This window comes from Onychostoma macrolepis, chromosome 12 (genome assembly GCF_012432095.1).
Source record: "Onychostoma macrolepis isolate SWU-2019 chromosome 12, ASM1243209v1, whole genome shotgun sequence".
Taxonomy (NCBI): Eukaryota; Metazoa; Chordata; class Actinopteri; order Cypriniformes; family Cyprinidae; genus Onychostoma; species Onychostoma macrolepis.
The window spans coordinates 24540759-24568630 of record NC_081166.1 but is presented as its reverse complement, the minus strand read 5'-3'; the positions used below and the strand labels follow the sequence as shown (position 1 = coordinate 24568630).

The 27872-nt window shown below is 34.9% G+C and overlaps 1 protein-coding gene across 1 annotated transcript in view; it reads left to right on the top strand.

Moving 5' to 3' along the window:
* arid5b (AT-rich interaction domain 5B) overlaps positions 1 to 27872 on the top strand; it is a 115426-nt gene that overhangs the window by 67344 nt on the left and 20210 nt on the right. The window contains exons 5-8 of the mRNA XM_058793270.1: positions 9067 to 9185; positions 11850 to 12060; positions 17432 to 17484; positions 19032 to 19129. Coding sequence (XP_058649253.1) covers positions 9067 to 9185; positions 11850 to 12060; positions 17432 to 17484; positions 19032 to 19129 — 481 coding nt within the window. The remainder of the gene's footprint in view (positions 1 to 9066; positions 9186 to 11849; positions 12061 to 17431; positions 17485 to 19031; positions 19130 to 27872) is intronic.

Here is a 27872-nt window from a genome sequence, read left to right as displayed (position 1 = left end):
TGCTGCTTCTGCTAAGAACTGGATCAAGTTTGATTAGTCTTGTTGTATTTTATCATTGTGGTTATATTGTTTTGTGACTAGAATATCTTGTGGCACTAAATGGTTTTGAGTAAATCAGACTGGTTTTATTTTTATTTATTAATGGTTTCAAAACTGATGTACAAAAACAATACAGCCTTTTGTATCTTGACTAAAAGCTTGTGTTTTTATCACAAATGTCACTATTACGAACACACTTTATTAAAAGGCATTGCACTATATGTCAATACGTTTTTCAGTATTGGGTAATATTAAAGATTAGTTTTATTGGTAACAGGCAATATTAGATATTTAATTACTTTCATTATTTTATTATTATTATCATCTTTTTTTTTTTTTCCATTTAGTTTACCTTCGCCAAGGCATCATTTCTCGTTTTCATTTAGTTGTAGTACAAACACACACACACACACACACACACTTCACCTAACAAACTATCATCAAACGCCTAATAATTTAATAACTTTAAATATAACTTTACATTTAATGTAGTATTGTTAAATGTAATCTTTAACAAATCTCAAAATGAATATCCATATCTATCTGTCTATCTTTCTATCTATTTATTTATTTTTCAGGCAAAATATAGATATATTAGTTATTGGCCATAACACGAAAATAACAACTTTGATTTGTAACCATTTGTTGTATGAACATGTATATTACCTCAAATCATGTGACTTTCTGCTTTTTTGCTTTTCTTACTAATCAAAGTCTATTCTCACCTGCGGAACAATAAAATGCACGGAAAATCTTTCTTAATCATTAACAGAAGGACCCAAGGCATATATAAAGGGAGTGTTAACGCTTGTTTTTTTACTTTGACCAATAAGCAACTACCCAGAACCCTTTAGCAACCACCTAACAACAGCCTATCAAAGTAACAGTGACTTTGGCACTGTTCTCAGAAGTTCTCAGGTCTGTGAGATGTATAAGGCCAGCTGGAGCGTGTGAAGGGGGATCAAGCTGATGCAGCATTCTCCCACAACCACACATGACATAACACCACACATTTCAGCACAACGGCCGGATAGATAAATAAATAACAAATGCGCCGTATGTAGCGCCAATGCGTCCTCCGGCATATGCGAGCATGTGTGTGTGTGTGTGTGTACCACAGCTTTTAGCGATATGCTGTGACTTTACCACTTGCTCCCTCTTGAATTAGCATCTGACCTTGGTGTGTGTGTCATCTGTGCGCTCACACCGCAGTTCCCCCCGCGAGGGGACGTGCAGTGACATTGACTCATTGTTTGGTCCAATCTGTTTGCACTATAAAAAAAATCCTCACAGAAGTCGCGCTGCTGCTGCTGATTCAGAGACTTCTGCTCAACACTCTCAGCGATTAAAAGATAGAAGTGTTGCCGTTTTGGTGCGGGATTTGGGAGCGCAGCACTATTTAACGAGGGCGATATCATTTATTCATCGTGTATGTTTTGCTCCTTCTGCACCTCACAGTGCCATCTGCTGTATAGAGCTGTATTAAATCACACACAGCGAGGAATTAAATCAGGCCACGAGAGAGGAAGAATAAAGGGTGTTTAACAAGACATTTGTTTTCAATGAAGTTGAGAAAAGTTTAAAGCCAAAGTGTCTAATTTCTTAGTTCCACTATAAGGAAATCACAAAAATGATGATTGTCAAACAAGTTTCCAAAAAACGCAACCTATCTGCTATTGAGATTAGGGAATAATTACAATATTTTTTCATGTATCTGAAAGCAGTCTCTTATGCTCACCAAAGAAACAGCAATATTGTGAAATATTATTAAAGTTTAAAACAACTGTTTTCTATTACATATATTTAATTGTTATTATATATTTTAAAATGTAATTTATTCCTGTGATGCATGGATTTTTTCAGTCTTCAGTGTCACTTGATCCTTCAGAAATCTTCTAATATGCTGATATACATAACATTTTTATTTATTTGTTTATTCTTAATTATTCCAAACCTTTGACTGGTAGTATATCGGAACCATATCCCTTATTGGTCAGTATAGGCCAAGAGGGTTTTTTTAACAGCCTTGTTATTGGTCTATATACTAAATATATATCAGTATATTTAATTGTCCATTCTTACATTTAGGTTACCTTTGCTTTTTTATAGCATTTAATGAGTACATTTTTGTTTTTAGTGTTTTCATTTTAATTTATTTAGACAAAATTTTACTAGTGGTTGACCAATGTATTGCCAAGAAGACCGATATATCGGCTGCTATTTGGCATTTTTAAATTATCTGCATCGGTCGATAAGTGTTGGAAGCTTTTATATTGTATTATTTTGACAGTGCTAAGAATACCATGTTTTTAACTATTAAATGCTATGTTTTATCTTCTATGAAGATTCATGAACATTATTTATTCATTTTGAAAAATACTATAGTAGGATTACAGAATCAACAATTTGATAAAGTTTTTTTATTAAATCAAGTAAATAATTTTTTTATATTGATTTATTTTATAAATTATTATTCTTGGTTTTGAAAATATGTAAAGTCCAAATTTCATTGCAGCAATTGCTATGCATGTTATTTAATATATATTATTTTATATATAATTTATACTGTATATATATCGGCCGAAATAATTCACCACGAATTACAGGAATTACACAAATTACCAGTACAGAATTTAAATTTTTGGTTATTTATCTGTTATTAGCCATAACATGACCAACAGAAAAGTGACAGTAAAGCTGTAAAACCCATGTATGTGTTAACAGGCCATAAGAGAGAGCCAAGGAGAAAGTTTCTGTCTAATAGATTTGTTGCTCTGGTCTGTGGATTATTGATATGAATGCGTCTGTCATATATGTGCTCATATAATCCACTTACCTCGCTGACGTGTGCCGGGATGTTATGAATGGAAGTGCAGCTGGATGATGATGAAAACATGGGCGGGACTAGCCTGGCAGAATTTGGCATACAGCCCTTCTGTCTTCCTGCAGAATGAAAGCAGCGGGTTTCCTAGCAGCAGAGTTTATCGTGTGGACGTGTGCCAGAACACACAGGTCATGTGATGAGCACGACCTTTCACAGTCTAGCTCTTCCACAGCAGTCAGACATGTCAAACTCAATGAGCACGACTGTCATTTTAATCATTCCTATGAATTTCTGCATTTGCAGACTATTGTAGTTATTATTAATATTTACTGTAGATGTTTTTGTTATTTTTTTTTTTTTTTTTGTTATTTTTTTTTTTAGACGGCTTTAGTAAATTTGTTGTGTGGTTTTGTCATGTTATTAGATATTGTGGGTGGGTGTGGTTGTGGGTGTGTGTGTGTCTATTAATTATGTTTTTAGTTATTTTTGTACTACAAGTTACAGTAAATGAAAATGAGGACTATTGCTATTTATTTATTTTTTAAATATTTTATTTCAGTTAATGTTTATTTTATTTCAAATAATGTTTTTATGCTTATAGTTGACAATAATAACCCTGATGAGTACAAGCCACTTCAAACCTGTAAAATAATAATTTTCTTTTGTAAAGGGTTATATGAAATCAAAACTGACCCTATTTGCTTTCTTAACAAATTTTTATAAAAAAGTTTTATTTTATATGATTCATAAGTGCACATTATACCAAAGAAAACAATGCTTTCCTTTTTAGACCTAGACCTATTTAGGAAAATATAATAATAACCAATATCAGAGTCAAGCATTTTCCCATTCAATCAGAGGCTTCTAAATATCAAGCAAAAAATGCTTAAAAATATCAAGTCAAATCATGTCATTAAAAAGTTATCGTAAACTGTAAAGATTTATTTACTATTATATTAAGTTGAATTTATTCGTTCATAGAAGTTGTAAACATACTGTACAGTGATTTCAGCCATGGAATGTGAGGGCAAATATTTTTCCCATACTGTACTGTGTGTGTGTGTGTGTGTGTGTGTGTGTGTGTGTGTTTTGGGTGGACGGGTGTGGGTCTGACTTTGAATGAGACTCTCAGATACAGTTCATTTAATTTGGCTTCCTCTGAAACTTCCATCCACCGCAAATGTTTCAGGCCAAAACTCTGGAGAATCCACAGATATGCTTCAAACGTATTTGCTCAAAGGAAAAAGCACGACCACAGGAATGCACAAGCAGATATTTGATCTGCGAGAGACCCCATAGTGCTCTGTAATGACTTTGGAAGAAGGTAGAGAAGCCCTGCTCGGCTTCAAAGCTCTGGCCACCCTTCAGCCCCCAGCACCCATGGTAAATGACCTGTTAAAATCCACAGAGGGAAAGCGCAGAGATTACTGGAAACAAAAGCAACTGAGTTGCTGTAATGAGCTTTTGATATTTGTGACAATGGGAGCCGTCAGTTTAGGGGGAAACAAGAAAAGAAGACTTATAAAGAAGGGGTCAGCTATTCGGATAATTAGAGCTTTGCGGTGACAACAGTATGATCACCATTTGTGATTAAGTATAATGGCTGTATTTAAATAATCGCACACATGTAAACACGGTGTATATTACTCATTGATAAGGGTGTGTATATATATGTATGTATGTATATACAGTATATCAATTCTGATTATAAGTTCTAACATTCTTCTTCTGGCTAAGTAGGAACACTGAACCACTTATCTCACAATAGCTGATTATCTCCCAATCTCCCAAATATTGGCAGATTCTTTAGCCTGGCTGATATATCGGCCAATCTAGTCCCCATATTGTGTGCAAGAATAAGGGAGAGAGAGAGAGAGACAGATCACAGTTGTTATGTCTCATCAGCAGGCTTAAATGGAATCTGGATTTGGGGGGAAAGTCCATGCAATTCTGTGCAATGGATTTAAAAAAAAAAAAAAAAACCACATAAAAATGTTTTTAAAAAAACAGAAAAATATTATTATTGCACAGCAGAATGTACTTTTTGAAGTATAAATAATAATAATAATCATAAAATTATTAAAACATTATATTAAAGATTATATTTAATCAAAAGTTTCATCCATGTTTAAATTTAAACAGTAATCTTGGCAAAAACATTAAAAACAATTGTTAAATGTTAATTTGGTTTGGTTTGATTTTGATAGAGTAACTAAATTATTATCTTTAAAATTTTATGATATCTTGATATTAATCTTTATAACTTTATATTAAATATTTGATATAAATGTTTTTGTGTATGTGTGTGTATATATGTATAAGTATATATATATATATATATATATATATATATATATATATATATACACACACTCTAAAAAATGCTGGTTAAATACAACCCAGTGCTGGGTAAATATTGGACAGAACACATGCTTGGTTGTTTGGGTTAAATCTTTAACCCAACCGCTGGGTCTAAACAACCCAATCGCTGGGTTCATCACTCTAAAGGATCATGTGACATGTGATCATGTGACAATGAAAAATTCAACTTTGTCATCAGGAATAAACAACATTTTAAAATTAAAATAGAAAAGTTTTTAAAATGTGAAATAATATTTCCAGTAAAAAAAAAAAATGCAGCCTCAGTGTGCATAAGAGACTTCTTTCAAAAATGTAAAAAAAAAAATCTCACTGACCCCAAACCTTTGTATATTAATGTGTACATCAAATAAATAATAACATATTATTTGTTATTTATAATAGTCTTAAAAATGGGAATGGGGTGCTCAAATTGGAGAGCTCAATGCATTATAACAAGCGTGAAGTAAGGAGCTAATGTACTCCGGCAAATGTACTCACAAATTCAAATGATTGCGATGTGGGGTGGAAGCTAAAAGAGGAAGAATCAGCGAATGCGAATCCCATTTGAGTGAATTAGTCTAAGGAACAAAGGAAAAGTGACATTTAAGAGAGAAGCAGCCTCATTTCCTCAATAAACGTAAGCCTTTCCTCTGCCGAGCCCACGGATGCCTGCACAAATGTGTTTGTCATGGCCACAGCAGCCAAGTAAACAACCTGCCTGTTGCCAAGGTGACAAAAAGGCTTCTTACATAAATGTTTATTTATGAACAAATGGACTCATTTGATGCGCCGTTTCTCTGACCCCGTTGCCGCATGCGCCAAATTTGATGAAAAAAGGCGGCGCCTTGAGAAAAGAACCTAAAAGAAAGGAAAAGAAGCTCTTCTCTAGCTGATTAGTTAATGTTTTCTTTTCTTTTCCCACAGCAGATCAGGTTGCCAGTCTGTTGGAAGATCAAGTGTAGCGTTGTGGCCGCAGCCTTGGGCCCGTCGTAACCTTGACGATGATTTAATCATCAACACACAAGGAATGCAGTGGTGGCTGACCTGACTGAACCTGTGCTCGAGCACCTGTCCTGGTGTCAAAAGCTCCGCCTGCCTCTCGCTGCTCCGAGTTTGAACTCTCGCTTGAGCTTGTCGTTTTCCAGCTTGATGCTGGTGATGCTTTAATGGCATTCATCAGGTGCACAATGGGCTTTTAGAAACTAGAAATGTGAAACATTTGATTTTCCTCTGACCCCTAAAGACTGTTCAGTCGGCAGTGTGGGCATCAGAGAGTAGTTTATCAGTAGACGTGATAAACAGGTAGTTTAGTAAAAGTCACAGAAGAAACTTAATATGGTTATTGCATGCTGTCTTCCAGTTGGTTTTCTGTGTGCACACCCTTAAATAAATGCATGTAAACGGACAAACACATAGAAATCTTATTGCAAGTGTTCACATATTCACAGTTATGTTTGATTTGCATCCATACAGTATATTGTGCATTAGGTCTTAAAGTGTCTTTAATATTAACCACAAAAGTAAAAGTGAAAATCAATCTGCTCTTGACTATATCACTTTTGTAGCTTTTATAGGAATTATGCTATTTTTAATTAATACAGTGACGACTATGCAGTGTTTTATTTTTACATTTGATTACCTTATTCAATTTCTATAGTATTTCCTACATATGTTAGTTAGGTAGACCTAATTCAAAAACCTACAGCACTATTTCATTGTGTCTTTGTTCTATTATATTTAATTGTCCTATTGCTTTTAAAATCTTATTTCATTACCGACTGTCTTCAGTAAGCTTGAGAATTTATTATATTAGTTAGGCTAATATTTTTTGCTATGATATCAAAATTTGTGTCAATAATTATAAAAGAGTAAAGGTATATGAAAATTTGGTATTTTAACAAACGTAAGGAAAAATAACTATATTGTAAATATCCAGTATTTCACAGCAATACCTATGGCTGAGCAATATGGCAAAAAATATTCAGAATGTTTGATAACAATTTTGATTTTGACCATTTTTAACGTATAACTTGTCGACTTCAAAACATAACTACAAAATGATTACAAAAAGTAACATTCTCTATTAAAAACTATTCTCTGTTCCCAGATTCTCTATTAAGTAAGGGATAATCAACGGCTAGCTGTGCATTAAACGATTTGAATGCATGACGTGGAGGTGAAGAACCACCCGACGCAAAGTGCATTCAAATCGTTTAATGCACAGCTAGCTGTTGATTATCCCGTTTATGCCATGGTCATTTGCCAGCATTCACATATTAAAGATGTTAATAATATTTGCGCTGCAATATTTGACCGGAACGATAAAAATGACGGTTATTTTCGTCTGTATTACTATTCAACTGTAACCGTATGTTACTATGGTTACCAATGTTTATAGGAAGCGCATTAATATAGAACGTGATTAAACTGACCTGGAACTACCTGTGCGGTTCAACGAATCTAATCAACACCTGCCAGCCAATCAGAATCCAGTATTCAGACAGACCATGGCATAAATCTGGTTAAAGATTTTGGTCAACATGGTGTAAATGTAAAGCATATTCACTTGTTAAATATCTTTGCAAACAAGATGTATGAAATATGAAGACAAATACTGACATTCAATTTTAGAGTTGAACTCAAAACATCAAGGCAATATATTCGATAATCAATAAAATCAGAAAAATCACCCAGACCTAGCAATAACATAGTAGTACTGCTATTGCAACTACTTAAAAAAAAAAAAAAAAAAAAAAAAAAAAATTATCTTTACTTATTCCTTCCTTTGGTAGTTTGTATTTATTTGAACAATGTCTGAGACTTGGTGTTGCAAGCACTTCGTATGTCTGATTGCCTCTTCAAGATTAATCGCTCGATGTATTCCCCAATTGTAAGTCGCTTTGGATAAAAGCGTCTGCTAAATGACTAAATGTAAATGTAAATGTAACTATTTTTGGTTCCCCAAAGAACCTATCAGTGAATTTGTGTGTGTGTGTGTGTGTGTGTGTGTGAAGAAAATTAAGATAATCCGAAAGATCTTTTTGCGCTATAAAGAACCTTTTGTGCAATGATAAGGGTTTCTTCAAAGAACCATAGATGCCAATCAAGAACCTTTATTTTTAAGAGCGTAGAATTTACAACCATAGAAATATGGCTTTTAAAAAGAAGCGGTGAAGTGGCACATGCCTCATAGGCGTAGGCTGTGCCATGTCAAGTAGAAAGTTGGACTATTAGGGAATAAATACTAACAACATTTTTATTTTTGGATGAACGACTTTTTAAGGCTGACCCAGTTGCACCTCCAGTTGCGCTGTTATTTTGAGCCGTGATGACGACGTGTTAGTGATTTTATTCATTTGCCCTTCAGGTTCTGTTTGAGTTTTCCGTTGTTGACACATCCTGTCATTTTGCGAATTGTTTTACCATTACAATGTGTATTATCTATAACATTCTTGCTTAGAGGCCAATATAATGAAGAAAATGATGTGGAACTGAACATATCAAGAATGCCTATAACAGTGGCAGACAGCGTTTTGACCTTGTCTCAGGATAATTAAGTTCTGAGTGCCATTCAATGTAAAAATATCCAGAATGAAGGAGGATGATATATAATTTAAAGCAATGTAAGTCACTGGAATGGCTCCAGGGATCACTTGTCAAGCTGCCAATTGGTGGAACAATGCTGGCTGTAGTCTATGTGTGTCGGCCGCAGACATGGCTTATCTGTTGTCATGTTTCCCTATTTGTGCTATAGGGCACCGAGCAGACGTCAGTGGTCTTCATGGGCTGTGGGTTCTTATGGCTGTCAGTAACTGCTCTAACTATTCTTCTGCCATCCACAGCACCCAACCTGAAGGGCCGGCCCCGGAAGAAGAAGCTCTCCATCTCCCAGCGGCGAGACTCGCAGGGGCAGGGTAATGCCAAAGAGACCAACGGCCTGGAGGGCAAGTCTCTAGTCAAGGTAGGGCTGTAGAAATACCCAGATGTTGAAATTCTGGTTGATACAAATGACAAGATAATTATTTTCATATTATAAATGAAATTTAGTCTCCCAGAGCCAGGCTTTTGACTATCAGCGTAAGGTCTGGTTCACTTTCACTGCAGTTTCCAGGAATGTTTGTGTATAATTTAAAACAAAAATGAAATAATATAATAGTACAGGTTCAAATTTCTTTTCAAAACTGCTAAAACAAAAATATACTGCTTGAAAACACTAATTTTACATGAGTTTTCATGTATTATGCAGTACTTAAATATTTTAATTCATAATAATTTGATATATATAATATTAAATAAAAAAGTAAAATTGATGTATAAAATAAACTAATATACTGCTATAGAAACTGGATCATTTAGGACAAAAATTATGTAATAAAATAATAATAAAGCTAAAAAAAAATAATAGTTTATCTTCTAGTTCTATAGCCTTTTGGAAACTGCTATGAAAGACTTTTCATGAATCAATAAAATATTTGAATTTATAATAAATTTATAAAGTAAAATCAATTAATACAATAAACTAATACACTGCTATAGAAGCTGGATAATTTAGAACAAAAATGAAATAAAATAATTAAGGTAAAAAGAATAGTTTATTTTGTCCATATTATCAGCTTCCGATATCATTCAATGCGGACAATTTCAAAACGTTATTATTGTCCAGTACTGACATGGTCACAGATATACAGGTCATCCTTCATTTTCTGCATGTTTTTCAGTGCATAATTATTTTATTAGCTGTTAGTTATGAGCAGCTTAGCCTCAGTTCCAGTCCATCAATCTGAAGCACTTTCCCCCTCCTCCTGTTGTTTGGCATTTAGTGTTACTGTTTCTTCAGTTTCCCATGTTTGACTAATGGGCTTCAATTGTTTTTCTTCTTGTTATTTTATTAACCTTTGCCCTTGCATGTCATTTCCTGTCCATTCTCCTGCCAGCATGAGGGCAGTGTTTTATGATCTTCCTCGTCTGGATGAATATTTGTTCGGCAAAACAGCAGCTAATTCACTCCAGCTTTGTTGAGAACCTTGAAAACATGCTGTGATCTAAACCGGCCCTGACTGTGATGTGATCTAATGTGGTTCAAGGTCTTTCGGGACCCCATCAGCTGCTTCACTTTGGATGGGAATCTTTACCTCACAATTCGATTGTAATTTACAGAGTCATGATCCTCTATGGAACACCACTGGGGTGTAAATCTTTGGTGCGCAACAAAAAGAACTGTATTGAAGCAGAATCATTTGGCCTCAATAATAAAAATCTAATTAAAAACAAAGCGTATGATAGAGAACACGCACACATATACTTCAAAAAGCATGTTATACTGTTTCCAGGGATTGTTTAGTTCATGTCAGTGTAACCTAATGCTTCAGCATTTCTTTCTTTGACTTTTTTTTGTATTTGTTCACATATTCCACTGGCCTTGATAACTCCTTTTGGAAAATAAATGCTCTTGATTATCGGGAACAGATGGCTAAACAGACGTGTGTGGGCCAGCGATGACTGCAGCATGTGACAGCATGGTGGGGCCTGAAACTGTAAAACTGACTCCAGAACAGTTCTCAGACACTCACTCCTGGGTCAGAACAAGCTATTTTAAGTGTTTGAGAGCTTGCAGTGGTATTGAGGAAGTGCACAGCATCTATTTTTACGCAACTTTTTTATTTTTTTTCAGGAACTGAAAACAATCAGTATGTAAGCCAGCGGTTCTTAGCTGGTGATTTGCAGGTTTTGATTTTTTTTTTTTTGACAATATATATATATATATATATATATATATATATATATATATATATAAAATGTAAAGGAAACTGGTACTTCTTTTGAGCGCAAGGGTGTATTAAATTGAGCAAACATGAATTTTTATTCATCAAAAAGATTTATTTTTTCAGATTTCCACAAAAACATTAAGCAGCCCAACTGTTTTCAACATTGATTATCATAAGAAATATTTCATAAGAAGATAAAAGATAAGATATCATAAGAAATTACTTCATAAGCAGACAGCTGAAAATTAAAGTTTGCCATTTCAGGAATAAATTACATTTTCAAATATATTCATATAGAAAACAGTATTTTGAAATTGTAATAATATTTCATAATTTTACTGTATTTTTGATCAAATAAATGCGGTTTTGGTGAGAATAAGAGACTTTTAAAATATTAAAAACATCTTACTGACACAAAAAGGTTGCATACTTCCAAATAGCTTCTTTAAAATAAGACAAATTCAAATTGAATAACCTTGAAATCTTGAATTTAGTGTTCATTATTTTTTTGACCCCAGTGGCAAATATGTTAGCATGAATCTAGCGAAAATGAGTTGTGTTAGTGCAAAAACAATACAGTGGTGATTATCCTGCTTCTAGGATGTTTTGACAATGTTACGACAATAATACTTATTAAGAAAATTATTTTGGTAAAGGAAAAAAATATGTATTCAAAACCACTGATTCAATCACAAATGAAACACCACTTGTTGAGGACCACTGATGTAAAAAAAAAAAGCAATCTTTTGATATTTTTCTGATGCAGTTCTGAAGTAATTCTGATGTTATTCACCTTTGCTATGACAGACCAAGCGTGCTTTTCAGTATTATTAAATGTTTCTTTGCTGTTTGGTGTTTAGATGAAGGGGGATTCAAAATCAGGAGTGTCCAAGCCCAGGAACACCAGTAGCGGAAGCAGTTGTAAAAAAGTGTCGCCCGAGGATAACCCGAAGGGGGAGACGGGTGAGGAGTGCCGCACAGATGAGCAGGCCTTCCTGGTGGCACTGTATAAGTACATGAAAGAGAGGAAAACTCCCATTGAGAGGATACCGTACCTGGGCTTCAAACAGAGTAAGTGCAGCTTCTTCACTTCCTCCTCTATAACAGAGTTCTGGAAATCTCAAGCACTACTTAAGTCAACAACCTGTGTCACTTCCACAAAATGAATGCCATTTGAAAAAGTCAAGCATGTTTCTGAAGTATCTGTTTCAAAAAAAATGCCAATTCTGTTATCAATTAAACATGATCTTCTTTCTTCTGTGAAACATAAAAGTATATCTTAGGCAGAATGTCCGGAAAATAAATAAATAAATCATACGAGATACATGGTGATTTATTCAGTCAAGCTGTATATCGAAGCTCTCTGATCGCATTTGCAGTCATGTAGCATTGCAAGAACCAATGACCTTTGCCATTAATGGTACTAACATCAAATTTGTCCCATAATGTGCCACAGAAGAAAAAAAAACAATATGGGTTTGAAAAGACACAAGAGATTTTTCATTTTTGACATTGTGCCCATTTAGTTCAAACTAAACAACCTGCAGTGTTCACAGTGACCCAAAACAGAAAAAATGTGTAATTTATAATTTAAAGTTGCAAAGTAGGTCAACATAATTTAAAGAGAGTACAAATACAATTATTTCCAGGCAGCTCTCCAGGTTCCTTTAATGAAACATATCCAGCTCTGACCCACAGTACACAGTGTGAATAAACAAGTAGACCAATGCTCGATTCATAAACAAAGTATGCAAGCAATCTATTACTGTCTAAATGCATAAAGCATAGATTTTATTATTCATAATCTTTCCCCTTGACTTTCAAAAACATGTACAAGCCACGTCTCATATGTCTATATATTCATGATTTTGCATATTGCTTTATAAAAAATAGTTTGTATCATGTCAAACTAGGCTGCAAAGTTATGCGGATTTCTAAAATACCTCTTTTTGCCACATGTACTATATTTATCTAATCCAGATTGCATGCAATGCGAGTTTTCACACAAAAATGTGTGGTAAACAAAAATGACTCAAGAAATATAATTTAGCATCAATGTATACTGCAAATACAATTATCTTTTTGTATTATATATATTATCTCTGCTAATTAGAGTATTACGTCGTTAGCTTAGCAACATAATAACACCAAACTTTATTGGAATTAACTTTAAGCACCATTAGTATAAGTATAAGCACCATTGGTTTTGTTTGAGTTGGCACACTGTAAAACCAACCAGCTTCAGCATATTTTTGAGTTTGCTCAACTTATTTTTGTGGGAGATTCTCACACTTTTGTTGTATTAAGAAAACTCAAAAATCTGCTGAAGCTGGTTGCCTTAAAATTTTAAGTTGGATAAACTTTTTTTTTTACAGTGCATGCTGCCGTATAAAGTAGCTGTCTATGTAGCCAGGAAGGCGCCTCATTAAGTTAAGGAATAGATTTGTTTACTGACTGTGAAGTCTATTATTTGCATTTTGTATAGAAGGATCATTTACGGTTATTATGATCAAATAGGAACATATTTGACCTACGTCAAGATGCACACATGAGTGTAGGAGTCTCTGCGTGAGCCCAGAGAGCAGATGCGATGTACTTTGCCATGTTCTTATTCATACTAGACGCTCGTCACTATAAACCTTTTTTTAACCTTGTATGGTATGACACACACTTCTTGTAGAAGATGATTCATTCTTCTATGAAAGCAGTTAGAAAGTGAATCAGGCATCGATCTTCTGGCTTAAGATTGTTATGCGACAAAATTATGTTTTCAACTTCTCTATCCAACAAGTGATGTTTAATAACGTGTTTATAAATTGCACTGTGCCATCCCAAGCTAAATTAAAGGGACAGTTTACTCAAAAATGAACATTTTGTTAGTTTATTCATATAAAAACATTGATCAGTGTATATTAAATATGGCAAACAGAAGCTCAACTGAACAAACCTCATTGGTTCTCATGCATAAAGCTAGTATGTTTGATGTGCTCTATGTGTGTGCATTGATCAGTGTTTTTATGCGAATAAAAGGCTAAATTAAATCTGTTCATCATTTGAAGAGACACAATCATGTAATAAGACTTGATTAAACCACTCGATTCATTGCGTTTATTTTATGATCTCTTTATTAACTTTTTAAAGCTTGCGAATTTTAAGAGAGTAGACTTTTAAATTAGCGGCTGAAATCTCTCAGATTTCATTTCAAAAATATCTTGATTTGTGTTTCAAAGATGAATAAAAATCCTATGGGTTTGAAATTGCACAGTGACAGAATTTTCTTTTTTGGGTCAACTAATCCTTATCCATATACGGGACGCCTAACTTTACTTCAGTATATTACAATTAAATCCTAATCTAATCATGACAAACTATATATCGTTGGAAAGGTCCAAGACTCCTAAATAGATATTTTACCACTGTTTGTTGTTAAAAATTATGTAGGAGCAGTAATAGATTAATTTAGTAGATAGATTAATAGAGTGCACCTCAAAACATATTCACCATAACAGGAGCTCTGACCTTTGACACAAAAATTCTATTAGTTATCACATGTTTTAGTAATCATCACATATTATATATCATTTGAAAGCCTAAAACCTCAAAATTCATCCTGTGTAAACCGTTTTGAAATCGAACATTGCTTTTCCATAGAAATGGTACTTTAATATCTTTTAGCGGGCTCCTCCCCCTTAGTGGGAGGTGTCATATTCCAAATGTATTACGGTCCTATAGAATCAAAACTTTTTATAATCTTGACAAAATACATATCATCGGAAAGGTCTGAGTCTCAAAATTTCATATTTGGTGGTAATTTTAAATAGGAGTAATACTGTGAGAGAAATCTATACATTTGTGACAGAAAAAATGCATTAAAATGGTACCTGGTGGCTGCTTGTGGTATAACGCCTAAACAAAATTGCATAGTAACTTCATTTTTTTTATATCAACTTCAGATTTGGAACACAACTTATTTAGACATATGGCTTTAATTTTATGCCTAATTTGGATTAAAACCTATTATGTAAAATACTTATTTTATATAAAGTAAAATAAAAAATAGTACAGTATATTTTCTTTACAGTAAATTTAAACTTTTATAACTTTTTTTTACTTTCATTTTGCAATAATCTGCTGATTGTCTTCTTTAAAAAGAGACCAACCTTAGGTCTGTATTCAAAAGCATTCATGAATTATAACAATTTAACTTTAAATCAAGTCTATTTTCAAGGTGGTGGGGGGTGACAGTTAATAGATGTTTAATAGATAATTATGCCTTCAGAATTGTAACAGGGTTGACAGTTTCACAGAATAATTACAAAGTGCTGCTTAGAAAATCAAAAGCTGATATTTCTACAAATATTAACTTTTAAATGTTTAATTGTTTACAATAAAAACAAAACACAGAAACAGGGTTGATATTTTAACATTGTCCCCTACAGACAAACAAAACAAGATATAAGATAAAATAAAAAACATGAGAAATTTTCTTGAATAATTATTTAAAATATATATCATCTTACATTTATGTAAAATAATTTTTTTAAAAAGGAAAAAAAATGGTAACAGGGTTGGTTCAAGTTTGAACATGGGGACCAGTGTTTTAATATTATGCCAACTAAAATCTGAAAATATATAGAGAGACATATTAAAGACAAAATGCATGAAGAAAGGAAATTCCAGTGGGAACAGACCAAAAAAAAAAAAAAAAAAAGAAATGTCTAAGAATGTAAAATAAAAAAACTCCACAGTACTTATAGGTGCCTTTTCGTGGTAGATAAGTTAGAAAGTTGTCCCTTTGAGGGTACTGCCCCAGTGACAGGCTGTTGTACCCCTAAAGGTTAAATTTTTGCACATTTGTTCAGTAGTATTTGTACCATTACTGATGTATCAAAGTGTCAGAGAGAAAGCAGCTCTCGGCTGTAAGTTTAATGTCATTCAGCCGACTTAAAAACAACTCGCCCTGTAACCCGACAGTCCATCAGAAGTAGCTATTGGGAGGAGGCAAAAATCAATACGGCAAGATATACGGACAGACAAACACCGCTCTGACAAATGCAGTGGCTTTGTGTGTGTGGCGATTGAATCTTGATTGATTAGTCACCCAGCAGCAAAGTCCCTCATTAATTTCTGCTGTGCCTTATTCATAAATGTGGCACAGCTCTGCTTCATTAAACTGACACAAATTTATTTAGTTTCATCTTTTTTTTTTCCTTCTCACTCACTCGCTAAGAGGCCCCTGCTTAGCATTAGTATTCATATGGCGAAAATTAAATGGTGGGGAATGGATTGTTGACAAGCGTTTCAAGTCATGTTTCAGTTTTAATTTGATGTTCAGTTGAATGGAAGAATGTGTTAGTATGACTGTGTTCGGAATGGAATACTAGCGTACTATATGCTACACAGTATACACTACTACACACTTAAAAATAAAGGATGTCATGGAAGAATCATTTTGGGTTCCCCAAAGAACCTTTCAGTAAATAGTTCTTAAAAGAACACTCTGGAACTTTGAAGAACTTAAGAAAATAAGGGTTCTTTTCAGAACGTTTCTTCAGGGAACACAAAATGATTCATCTATGGCATCACTGTATAAACCTTTATTAACCATTTCTTGTGTGAAGAACATTTTACTAATCTAACCTTTTCTGCAATGGAAAGTTTCCATGGATGTTAAAGGTTCTTCATGGAACCAAAGATTGAAACAAAGAACCTTTTTCTGTAAGAGCGTACAGTACTGCCTACTATTTTTTTAAAAGTAGTTAGTAAAAACTAGGCATTACTATATATATATATATATATATATATATATATATACTGTAGCAAATCTCAACTGCTTGATTGTTTATATCATCTCGAGATGTAATGTATAATTGCCCAGCTGTAATCTGCTAAATGCAGTTTTAAGGCCTGAAGATATTAAGATATTATAAAGATTAGCATCATAATTTTCTGTAAAGCTGCTTTGGGATTATGTGTATTGTGAAAAGCACTATACAAATAGGACTGACTTCAACTGACAATTTTAAACAGTAATATGTTACATTGATGCCACATGACCTCATTATTTTTGCATGCAAGTGGCGTCCAATTATCATTTCCAAAATGAAACGATTTTGCCCTTTTTAATTTAATTTAGTGTAAAACTGTTTTACCTTCTAGCAGTCGGTTCAAATAATGAGTTAAATGGGATGTTAAAAAACATGGCTGTAATTACATGACCACACTTAAAGTTGAAAGTTGAGTACATTGCATTGTGGGATACAGTAAGTCATACTGCACATTTTTGCATACAGCAGGTCATCCGGCTGTTCCGTGCCGGGAAAATTCTCATAACATGTGCAGTGTACACTACAGTAGTATGCTATTCCGAATATGGCCGATGTGAACGCTTCCCTCCGCTCTCCTGTGGAACTAATCGTCATCCTTGTTATCCTTCTTACAGTAAACCTTTGGACTATGTTTCAAGCGGCTCAGAAACTGGGAGGATACGAGGTGGTGAGTGTTTACACGATTTGTTTGAAATCCAGTGCCGTTGGCAGCACGCTTTTTCCTTTGGCTCTGAAAGATTCCTGAAAAACAAGAGTTTGGTTTTTTTCCGGCCTGCCGTGTAATATGTGTTTACTAGACTCTGGCCTGGATGCGGAACTCTCTCAGATCCAAATTTGGCCAGATCGCTCGCAGTTGTTATAAAATCTACAAGTGGAAAACACGTGTAACCCTTTTGCGGTTGAGGAAATTGGTTGGGGCCTGTTCACTTCCCATGTTTAGGCTCTTAAGGGACCATTATTGTGCAACAAGCGAAGTGCGCAATAAAGGGAATTCACTTGGCAGCTTATCTGACATCTGCTCTGCGAAAGTATGGTGAAAACATTAAAGTCCCTTCTGCGCGACCAGCCATTCGATATTTTCGGCGTTCATTCATCAGTGCTGAAGCTGTTTAGATTAAGAGCAAACAGGAAGCCACTTCTTTGCGCTTTTCATCTGGCGTATTGATACCGCTGCCTGCCTTTCTCAGTCATTTTCATGTCCCCTGGCTCCTCACATTGTCTTTGCCACAGAAAGCTTGGCTTTAAATGCAGATGACATCTGTAATGAAAATCATTGTGCAAGAGGAGCCATGATGTCATTGGAAACATTCACATTGCTCAAAAAGATCAGATTAAACTCCTCTCTTGAGGTTGAACTGTACTCAACTGTGTTTTGAAACCGCAACTGTACTCCGGACCCAAAAACCAGCCTCGTACACAAAGGCCATGCTAAAACTAACAGCAGTCAAGGGCTATTATGACTGAGGGAGTTTAGAGAAGGCAGTGGAGGCCACAGGGGCGATTCTGTTCTCATGCTGTCAAAACTGCAAACGCTTCATTAAACGCCAGAGGAGACGGCAGATGCCCTACTCAATGAGTCAAGTTACTGAAGGAAAGTAGAGCACATGGTCGGCGGTATTTTAATTGAAGTGTTTCTACAATCGAAGCGTGATTAGGTCTCCGTGGACATCGGGTCATACTGTAGTCCGCAACACTGTGAGAATATTGTACTTATTTGTGACTAAATCGCACATGCATTAATTTCCCAGCACTTGATGCATGTGGTTTTCCACAGAATGCATTTTATTGAGAGAGGCAGCCATTAGCTGCAGGAAACGGCCATTAAAAATCTTTTAACCCTCGTACGGTGAATGCACTAAAGGTCTCTCATGAATATTAATCGCTGTGTATGTGAATTATGTTAATCGAGTATGTGTTTTCGTTTTTTCTTTTCGGTTAAGAGTCTGCATACATCAATGCTCAATCTTATGACCTTGCGTGGGACATCATGCGCTCGGTGTCGTTTAATAAGTATAAAGCTTACGGGATCTGTTTAATATGCATCAAGTGACTCTCTTATTTTCATCATTCCACAATAAAGAAAGGCCAACATAAATGTTGAATGCACGAATAGTGGAATGCTAATATCAGTGTTCATTTCATTTCTGCTTCATGCACACATCCATTACATGAACGTCCTTGTCACTCATAATAAACTTCCACTTCTCGTTTCAGATCACAGCGCGCCGACAGTGGAAAAATGTATATGATGAACTGGGCGGCAACCCGGGAAGCACCAGCGCCGCCACATGCACACGAAGACACTATGAGAGGTTGGTCTTTTTGTTTCCTCATTAGCCAGTGATGATTTTGGGAAGAATCTGCAGATTTCTGTCGAACTGATGTTAAACGATGCAGAGTATTAAACTTCTGTTGGTGGCTGAATAAATATTTAGACAAAACATTTCATTAAAAAAAAAAAAAAAAAAAAACAGGCCATTCTGCAGAAATCTTTCTGTGAAATTCTGCTCTTTAGTATGCTTATGCATGATAGGATGTGCCCATTAAAATACATGCACTGACCCTGCTGTTGATTTCATTATTTACACCCCATATTATTAGCAGCCCCACATGAAAGCTGTGTCTGCACAACTCAAAGAAAGCTCAGCGGATTTCTGCAGATTCAAAACAAATGATGTTTTTATAATATTCAAAGTTTCACGTTGTCCTACTTAACTGTTTTTATTTTCTCTGGTTCCCTTGACTAAGGATCCAGAACAAAGTGTGAAAAACGGAATTAAAGTTTTCATTAACTAAAAACTGAAATCTAAAAATAAAGTTTATTTTTTAATAAATTTTTTTTAAATGTATTTAATAGTCAACGATCAAATAAAACCTGAGTAGTATAGAAACATTTAAACTGCATACAAGGCAGTTTTTATCAACTTTTTAATCACATGTCTACTTCAATTTGTTGTTGAAATTTAAACATTTAAACAATGGCTATTATAACATGCTTTCATGGTGGATTTATGCAAACACACATTAAATAAGACATAACTAACTGGGTTAAATAAAAATATAATGAAGTAATACAGTGCATACATTTATCCTTTCTGCACACTATGGAAACTGAATGGCTTTCCTGTGGTAACTGCAACATTACATTCCATTGTTTACTAGCTATTTATTCTTTTTGACGTTAAAATATTGATTAATGGATTACACAAGACACGATTTCACTAAGTTGTACTTTTTCTTTCAACAAACCTTCAGATGTTTAGTTATTTTGTGCTGTAACTAGTAATAAAGAGGAAGAGATCATCTGTTCTAGTTAGCTCCGTATTTGTTTGAATTTCATCATTAAAATTTGAAATCTAAGACGTTGTTTCAAATCAAAAAGAACAAAGCAAAAAGCTTATGGTGATTATTGGAAGTCAGTCATGCTACAAGTAATGTTTTGTTCACACAGACTAAAAGGTCTTGGTTCATCAAAATTAAGATAAATTAAAAATTAGAAATTGATATTGTCAACAGGACATGTCCCAAGCAAGTAAAGAAAATAAAATTAAAATAATAAAACAATATTGAAAATACTGATACCACAAAATAAATGTCAGATGGTTATTTAAAAAAAAAATATATATATATATATATATATATATATATATAAACAATTGATATTTTAAGTAATGTTACATATCTTTACTGGGATTATTATTATTTAAATCAAATTAAAATGAAATTACTTTTATTACTGTAATAAATTAAATGGATTAAATGACTATGTCTGCGAAGTGTTATATGAAACTTTGCGAAGAACTGTTTGAAATGCTGCAAGTAGGGCAGGTTTTGGCATGGGTTTGTGCTTATTCTTAATGGTTTGGAGGCAGGGGGAGACAGTGTTATTGTATTTGCTCTTAAAGCTATTCAGTTTGACCTTTAAGGTTTGTGTGACATGTCTCTTTCTTCCGGCTGGCTCATCGAGGGGTTTAGTGAGGCCCCGGCAGGTGGAGTTGGCAGGGATTGTGTTCCTGGCAGCGCTCCACCGTCAGACTTAGTGCTGAGTCAATAGCCACCAATAATGTATCTGTTCAATGAATAATAGGCTGCCAAAATCTGATGTTATAACCTTGATCAAACAGACAGGGATGTGCTGATGTGTCCACTTGTGCAGCTGCTACCAAGAGTAATTAATTGAATTAATTTGCCCAGCAAATGAAGCCATTCTGTACGTCGTTTGCGAGTGAAAGGCCGTTTCAGCCGCAATGACGCATGGCATTATGTCCCGGCTCGTCTACGGTTTCATGCCTCGGGACGAGCTACCTTTTGTTCAGCTACAAGCTCTGCTCTTTGGAGCCCAACTCAAGTGGCTTTTCATGGGAGCTCTTTTGCAGGGCCACTGCCAAGTGCAGCCCCAGTCACAGATGGGAATGAAGATGTCTGAGTTTTTTTATGAGTGACCTCACTTCTGCAAAACAAGCTGAATATGCCTTGATCTCGTGTGCGTGTGTGTGTGTGTTTCTTTTTTTCTCCCTCCCTACTCGGGGTAAAACCAAGTTCTTAAAAGATTTCTGTTAAGTACTTCCCCACCCTTTGAAGGGCAGCCGACTAAACTGACTTTGTGTGGAATTACTCATCTTAGAAAGCAGTCTGCAGGCACTCTATCGGTTGAAGAAAGCTTGCAAAGTCATGAATGAGGCATGAAGCTGATGAACAAAAGTACATTCTGATCACGTGGTGCGTTGCTTTAAGTGCAGCCATGTTCTTTTTAGAAAAACTACAGTTTACAATAATTATTAAAAGGAATACTTAACCCAAAAATAGTCATCATTTACTTGTAACTTGTATGACTTTATTCCTTCTGTTGTACACAACAGGAGAATTTTGTAAGAATGTACTGGCTGCTCTTTTCCATATAGTGAAAGTGAATAGAGTTTAAAGGTTCCATACTCTAGAAAATCGCAATAGAAGTGTTATAAAATCATGTGATAGCTTGAATGATGACTACAAAACAATTGAAATTGATGAAAAATTGCCGTTGATGTTAATGAAAATTAAAATTGCAACATAATTTCTGCCTATGCCTATTATAGATTTTATTAATATTTTGAATTAGATTTTATTTTTATATTTTCAGTTTTAAATTTTTAGTTAAATTCTTTGTAATTGTATGTGCATTTGTCATTTTTATTAGTTTTTAAAAATATTAATTATTTCAGTTTTAATTTTGATTTATTTAAAGTTAATAATTTTAGTGTTTCATCTTAAACTTATTTTAGTTAGTTGCCATTTTTGTTGAAAGTTTTTCATGTTATATTTATTATATTTTATTTCAGCTTTATTTCAATCAACAAAACCTAATATTTTATGTAATATATTTTTAGTTAATGATAATAATAACCCTGATATGGACTACTTTTTTGACGTGATCATTGTCAGTTCATATATTTATTTTATTATATCTATTTATTTATTTATTTATTTTAACTTTCATTATATGGAAAAGAGCAGCCAAGATATTTTTCAAAAATTCACCTTTTTTGTTCCACAGAATAAATTAATTCATACAAGTTTGTAACCACATGAGGATGCGTAAATCGACAGAATTTTCATTTCTGTGTGTTCTCCAACTGCTGCTAATTATACTTGCTGTATTATCTGATTAGCTTTTGGCTACTATGTATGTTGTGGGGGGAGAGAAACAAATGTAGATTACAAATTAGGTCAGAAAATATGACATCAATAACCTTGAGAGAGACTGCGGCATTCCAGCCCATCCTCCGCTTTCCCCCCCACCTCTCTGCTTTTTAATTATATAGGTCAGTGGCACTGATCAATCTGGCCCTGGTTATTTATTTAATCCTCCTCTTCCCAGAGAGAGATCTTTGTTCCAAAAACGTTCTGCTCGTGAATACTTCTGCAAGAACAGCATTCCGAAACCTTGTTGAGCAACTTTAGTCCTCTTGCTGCAGGTCCATTTTGTTGCTGTGTGAATTTCTACTTTCCATTTAAAAAAAAACAAAAAAAAAACTCTACAGACTGTTTCTCACTGCACTCGCCGCCTGCAGAACTAACCAATTCAGGATGCATGCGGATTTGCATAATGTTTGAATAATATTTGCAGTGCATGTACAAATATTATCTTGCAATATAAAAAACTACTGATAGGTGCATTCATTGGCTTGGAATGGAATGCCAACTTACTAGTTACTGAATGCCATGCAATAAATACAGCATACTGCCTATTGTGTGTATGCATTATGTAATGACAAATGAAAAGCAGTATTAAGTTGCATATTTAATATAGCAAAAGTCAACCAATTATAATGTTATTATTTGAATTATTATTAGTATGCATTTTTCATAGTAAAATTGATTGAAAATACAATTTTTGCATACTTCTTAATTTCATGCAAACAGAAAATGTGCATATTTTGCAATAGTGAAAATAGCATGTTAGTATGCTATTCCAAACATAGCCGTTGCATTGTGGGATTTCTAGCACAATGCGAGAACCTCGCAGTGCTTGATTATTGATTTTCGTATCCCCCACTAGAATTAATGTTTGCTCTAAATTCAAACAAGTCACGCTTCACAGAACTCATCCTTGAACCTCTAGCCAGTATGACAGATTTTAATGCAAGCCCTTTAAGTGGAGTTTAATGATCTGGCTTTGAAGGAAGGTTTTTTTCCCAGAGAGCATTGCATCAGCTGTTTTTGTCCCCCGAGAGATCGGAGCTTCATTTGAGACTGCAGCTGTAGTAAACAATAGCAATATGCATTTATTATCCCTCGAATCATTAGCAAGAGCACCGCATAATCCAGCGATATCACTGCTGCGCGTTCTCTTGAATGTCAGACTATAAAGATTTGGGTTCTTAGAAATGCCAATCATTGATCCACATCTATTTATGATTAGTCGTTTATCTGTATTTACACCATTTGGCTGTATTTACCTAGTGGAAGGGAGCTGTGGTGTGACATTGTGGTTGTGAAAGCTGACAAAACCTAATTAAATCCCTGATTGATCTAATTAGTTTATCATCGCAATTTGCATGTCGATTTACAGGCTCATTTGCCCTACTAAGATTCCATCGTGTTCTTGCTTTAACGAGACAAACGCTGCATTTTCAACCAGCACATTGTCAGCATAATATTTCTCAATGAAGATAATGCTCTGAGGTACTTACAAAAATGGATATTAAGAAATCAAACAGTATCACTCTTTCTATTGATTTGATACAAGAGGGCTGTCTGACTAGCTGACGGCTGCTTTTGTACTCTCATGTGTACACAGTATATGAATCAAAATGGCTGTCTTGGCAAGGTATTAATGTACACATATGCTATTTATCTTAAAGGGATAGTTCACCCAAAAATGAAAATTAGCCCGTGATTGACTCACCCTCAAGGCATCCTAGGTGACTTTCTTCTTTCAGACGAGTCCAATCAGAGTTATATTAAAAATTGTCCTGGCTCTTCCAAGTTTTATAATGGCAGTGGGTGGGTGTTTCTGTTCAACATTCCGAAAGACGTTAAATAAAGTGAATCCATCTATAATAAAATGTGCCTCACACAGCTCCAGGGGGTGAATAAAGGCCTCCTGTAGCGAATCGATGCGTTTTCTCTCACTTCCGCTAACTGTTGTCGGCGGAAGCCGTTCCGGGCGGATGACGTAGGACGTATGCGCAGCGCACGCGCCGGTGATTAGTGGAGACTGGTTTTCCTTTGCTAAAGTAAGGAAACTTTGCTTGCATACGTCCTACCTCATCCGCCCGGAACGGTTTGCATGTATGACAGTCAGCGGAAGAGAGAGAAAAGTATTTATAACGTTTTAAATATTGATCATTTTCTTACGAAAATGCATCGATTCGCTACAGGAGGCCCTTATTCACCCCCCCGGAGCAATGTGAGGCATGTTTTATTATGGATGGATGTGCTTTATTTGACGTCTTTTGGACTGTTGGAAAAAAAACACCTGCTTACTGCCATTATAAAGCTTGGAAGAGCAAGGATCATTTTTAATATAACTAGGATATCAATCACGGGCTAATTTTCATTTTTGGGTGAACTAACCCTTTAAGTTATTATCTTCAGTTATTAATATTAATATTTTTTATTTAACATTTCAGTGGCATATTAGTCTTGCTGTAATATCAGAATTGTTATTAACAGTTGTAAAATGAACAAAAAAATAATTTAATGTTTAGTTATGAGGAGCAGGACTGTGGAGCTTCCCAGTAGAAATATATAAACCAAGTGACAGACATTGACAACAAAGATAAAAATGTTTGTAAGTTCCTCATTTAGAAGGCCCTAAAATACGTCGCTGACTTATGTTAGACATTTCTGAAGGTTAGTCTCTGCTCGTCCAGTACTTCCAGTTTCCCTGAGTATTTATAGTGTGGAGTTTAGAAGCTTTTTTTAAGGCTTTGTTTTGGAACAAGCACCTTGTTGATGTAGTTTCTTTCTCCACGTACAGCTTATTTATGCTTTATCACTTGATATTGTGCTGAGAGAATAAGTGCTGTGTTTATGTTGGGTTAAAGATTGAGCAGCGTTCAAGCTCAGGCCTCTAATTTAAAGTCTGTAAATCACTACCCAGGAATGTGGCTTTCATTTCAGCCGCATCACAGAGCGAATCCCAACAATAAAATATTTCGCAGGGAGGATGTGTCTGTACAAACGACGTACACTACAAAAACACGGCTCTCATGGCGCATTATTTAGAGCATTTAATAATTAAAGCTGGCTTTTGAACGTTAATGGGTTTTAGCCTGAAGGGAGTTAGTGAGGTAATTTCAGGTCTAAAGGCCAGGAATGACAAAAGGTCTGTTTTTGCCTTCCTTCCCTTCTCTGTTTAACTGTGTGAATCTGGATTAGTTCAAGGGTCGACTTCTCCACAAAACCTTTCAGACGTCCTGCGAAGCTAAGGGAACAATGTCCGTTTTTTTTCTCTCCCACACACACACGCGCGCACGCGGCCTCACATTCTCTCTCCTGGTCCGTCTCTATGATTAATTTGCTGTTTGCCCCTGCGGAGAAAAGCAGAAAAAGTACTTGAAATTATTTCCCCTTTTTAAAGAGGTAGGTTTGATCCCGGCTTGTACAGATGTGATTACGGACGTGCTGTTTTGAGGTCAGTTTTCTCGGCCTTAACCTCTATTATGTCCAATAACAGGCCTCTGGTTGTTTGTTTAACGTTCATTTGGCATTGAAACCTGCTGATCTGCCATCTAGCCGTGTGTGTCGTTTACTGCGGCTGTGGTCAGAATTTACGGTACGTGGCATTTCGGCAAGCACTCATTAGGGCCACTTCTATGGAAGTAAACTCAAGGCTCCATCAGACGGCTTGTTTAATAAGCTGTAATGTCAGATCCCGGGCACGTCTCCCCAACACCAAAGCGGTGGAATGAGATGAATGAGAAAATGAAATTGTTGATGTCAACAACCATTTGTCTTAGTTATTTCGGTATGTGGCCTGAGGGGTGCTGGGCGAGATGAGAGCAGCTCTCTGTGAGCGAGAGCACTCAAACACAAACATGCTAAAAATAGACTTGAAACAGTTGAGGTTGTGATTCTTAGTGTAATGTTTTACTTCCTGTTTTGTGGGCCTCTCACAGCTGGGTATTACGCCATCTTGTGACCAAGAAGCGGAAGTGCAGCTTGAACAGTGCCGAGCTTGTAGAAAAACTGTAAATCTTTTAAATCTTTAAAAGATCAAGTTTGCACAAAATTCCTTTTTGACATTTTTACTTGTCATTTTTTCTTTTGTTTTACTTCATTATTCTAAATGGTTATTCTCATAATAATTAGCAAGTAATGTAAATAAGTAATGTTTTTATTTAAATTTAATACATTTATTTACATTTTTAATTCTTTAAAAATGTGTATAATGTATTTAAAAACATATGAAATATTTAATATAAAAATATAAAAACAATAAATAAAACAATTAAAAATATCTTTACCCATTACAGTAAAGTTTTGAAAATTTGTTCAGTTGTCATGAAAATGCCACAATGTATAAATAAATTAATTAATTAATTTTTTTGTACAAAGCACAATAAAAATATGACCCAGACATTCTAGACATTTTCATGCAATTCACCCGACTGCTGCCTGTGTCATATTTATTTTTATTATGCTGTGAGAATTTATGCACTGGAATTTCCTGGAATCAAATCACATTAATAATGATTTAATACTTGTTTAAAACCTGAAGCCACCCACGTCTATCAAGTGTCAGTTTACATGATGATACATTGGTATATTTGAACTCGCACTTTATTTCTGATACATTCATACTTGTATATTTTTCCGTTGCTGTGGCAACACTGGATGTCCAAATGTGTTTCTTCAAATGCATGTCTATTGCATTATGTAATGCTTATGTAAATCAACAGAGCTATTTGTGCATGAGCTATTTCAGTTGGCAGAGGAAACCTGAGTATTGATTGCAGGATGTTGTTCTAATAGCGGCACCCGCGCTCACAGGAGTGTCGTGTTAAATATTAGTCATTTGCTCTACGAGTTAGAAAGAAAAGGGGAAAATATCTCCCAACCCGAATGACTCACTCTTCAGAGAACATCTTTATATATACCGGTGATAAATGTGGAAGAAATTCAATTAGACTTTTAGTTCCCTCAGCTCAGTAAGATCTCTTTAATATCTCACTTGTTTCTTTTAGACTGCAATTTGAGTCTCAAATTGTTTTCTGATTGGCCATACACCAAGAACTGCAAGCAAAAATCAGAAAATTTCATATGAACTCTCGCAATTTGAAAAATGAAATAATTTCAACCCAGGCTCTTTGGTAAAATATGTCTGTGGCAACATTTCTGCAAAATGAAATTATGTTGTTTCTTGCATGTTTCGCAACACAGTGAAATGTCCAGTGAGTGACACTAAAATGGTGTTCAGTTTTATCCAAGACAGATGAACATGAATCTGGCAACGTTTTATTTTATTGGTTGTTGTTATTATTGTTACTGCTCGATCAAATTTGAAAATAATGTATCACCACAAAACCCCCATCCAACAGCGTTAGCTATAGCAAATGCAAGATAAAG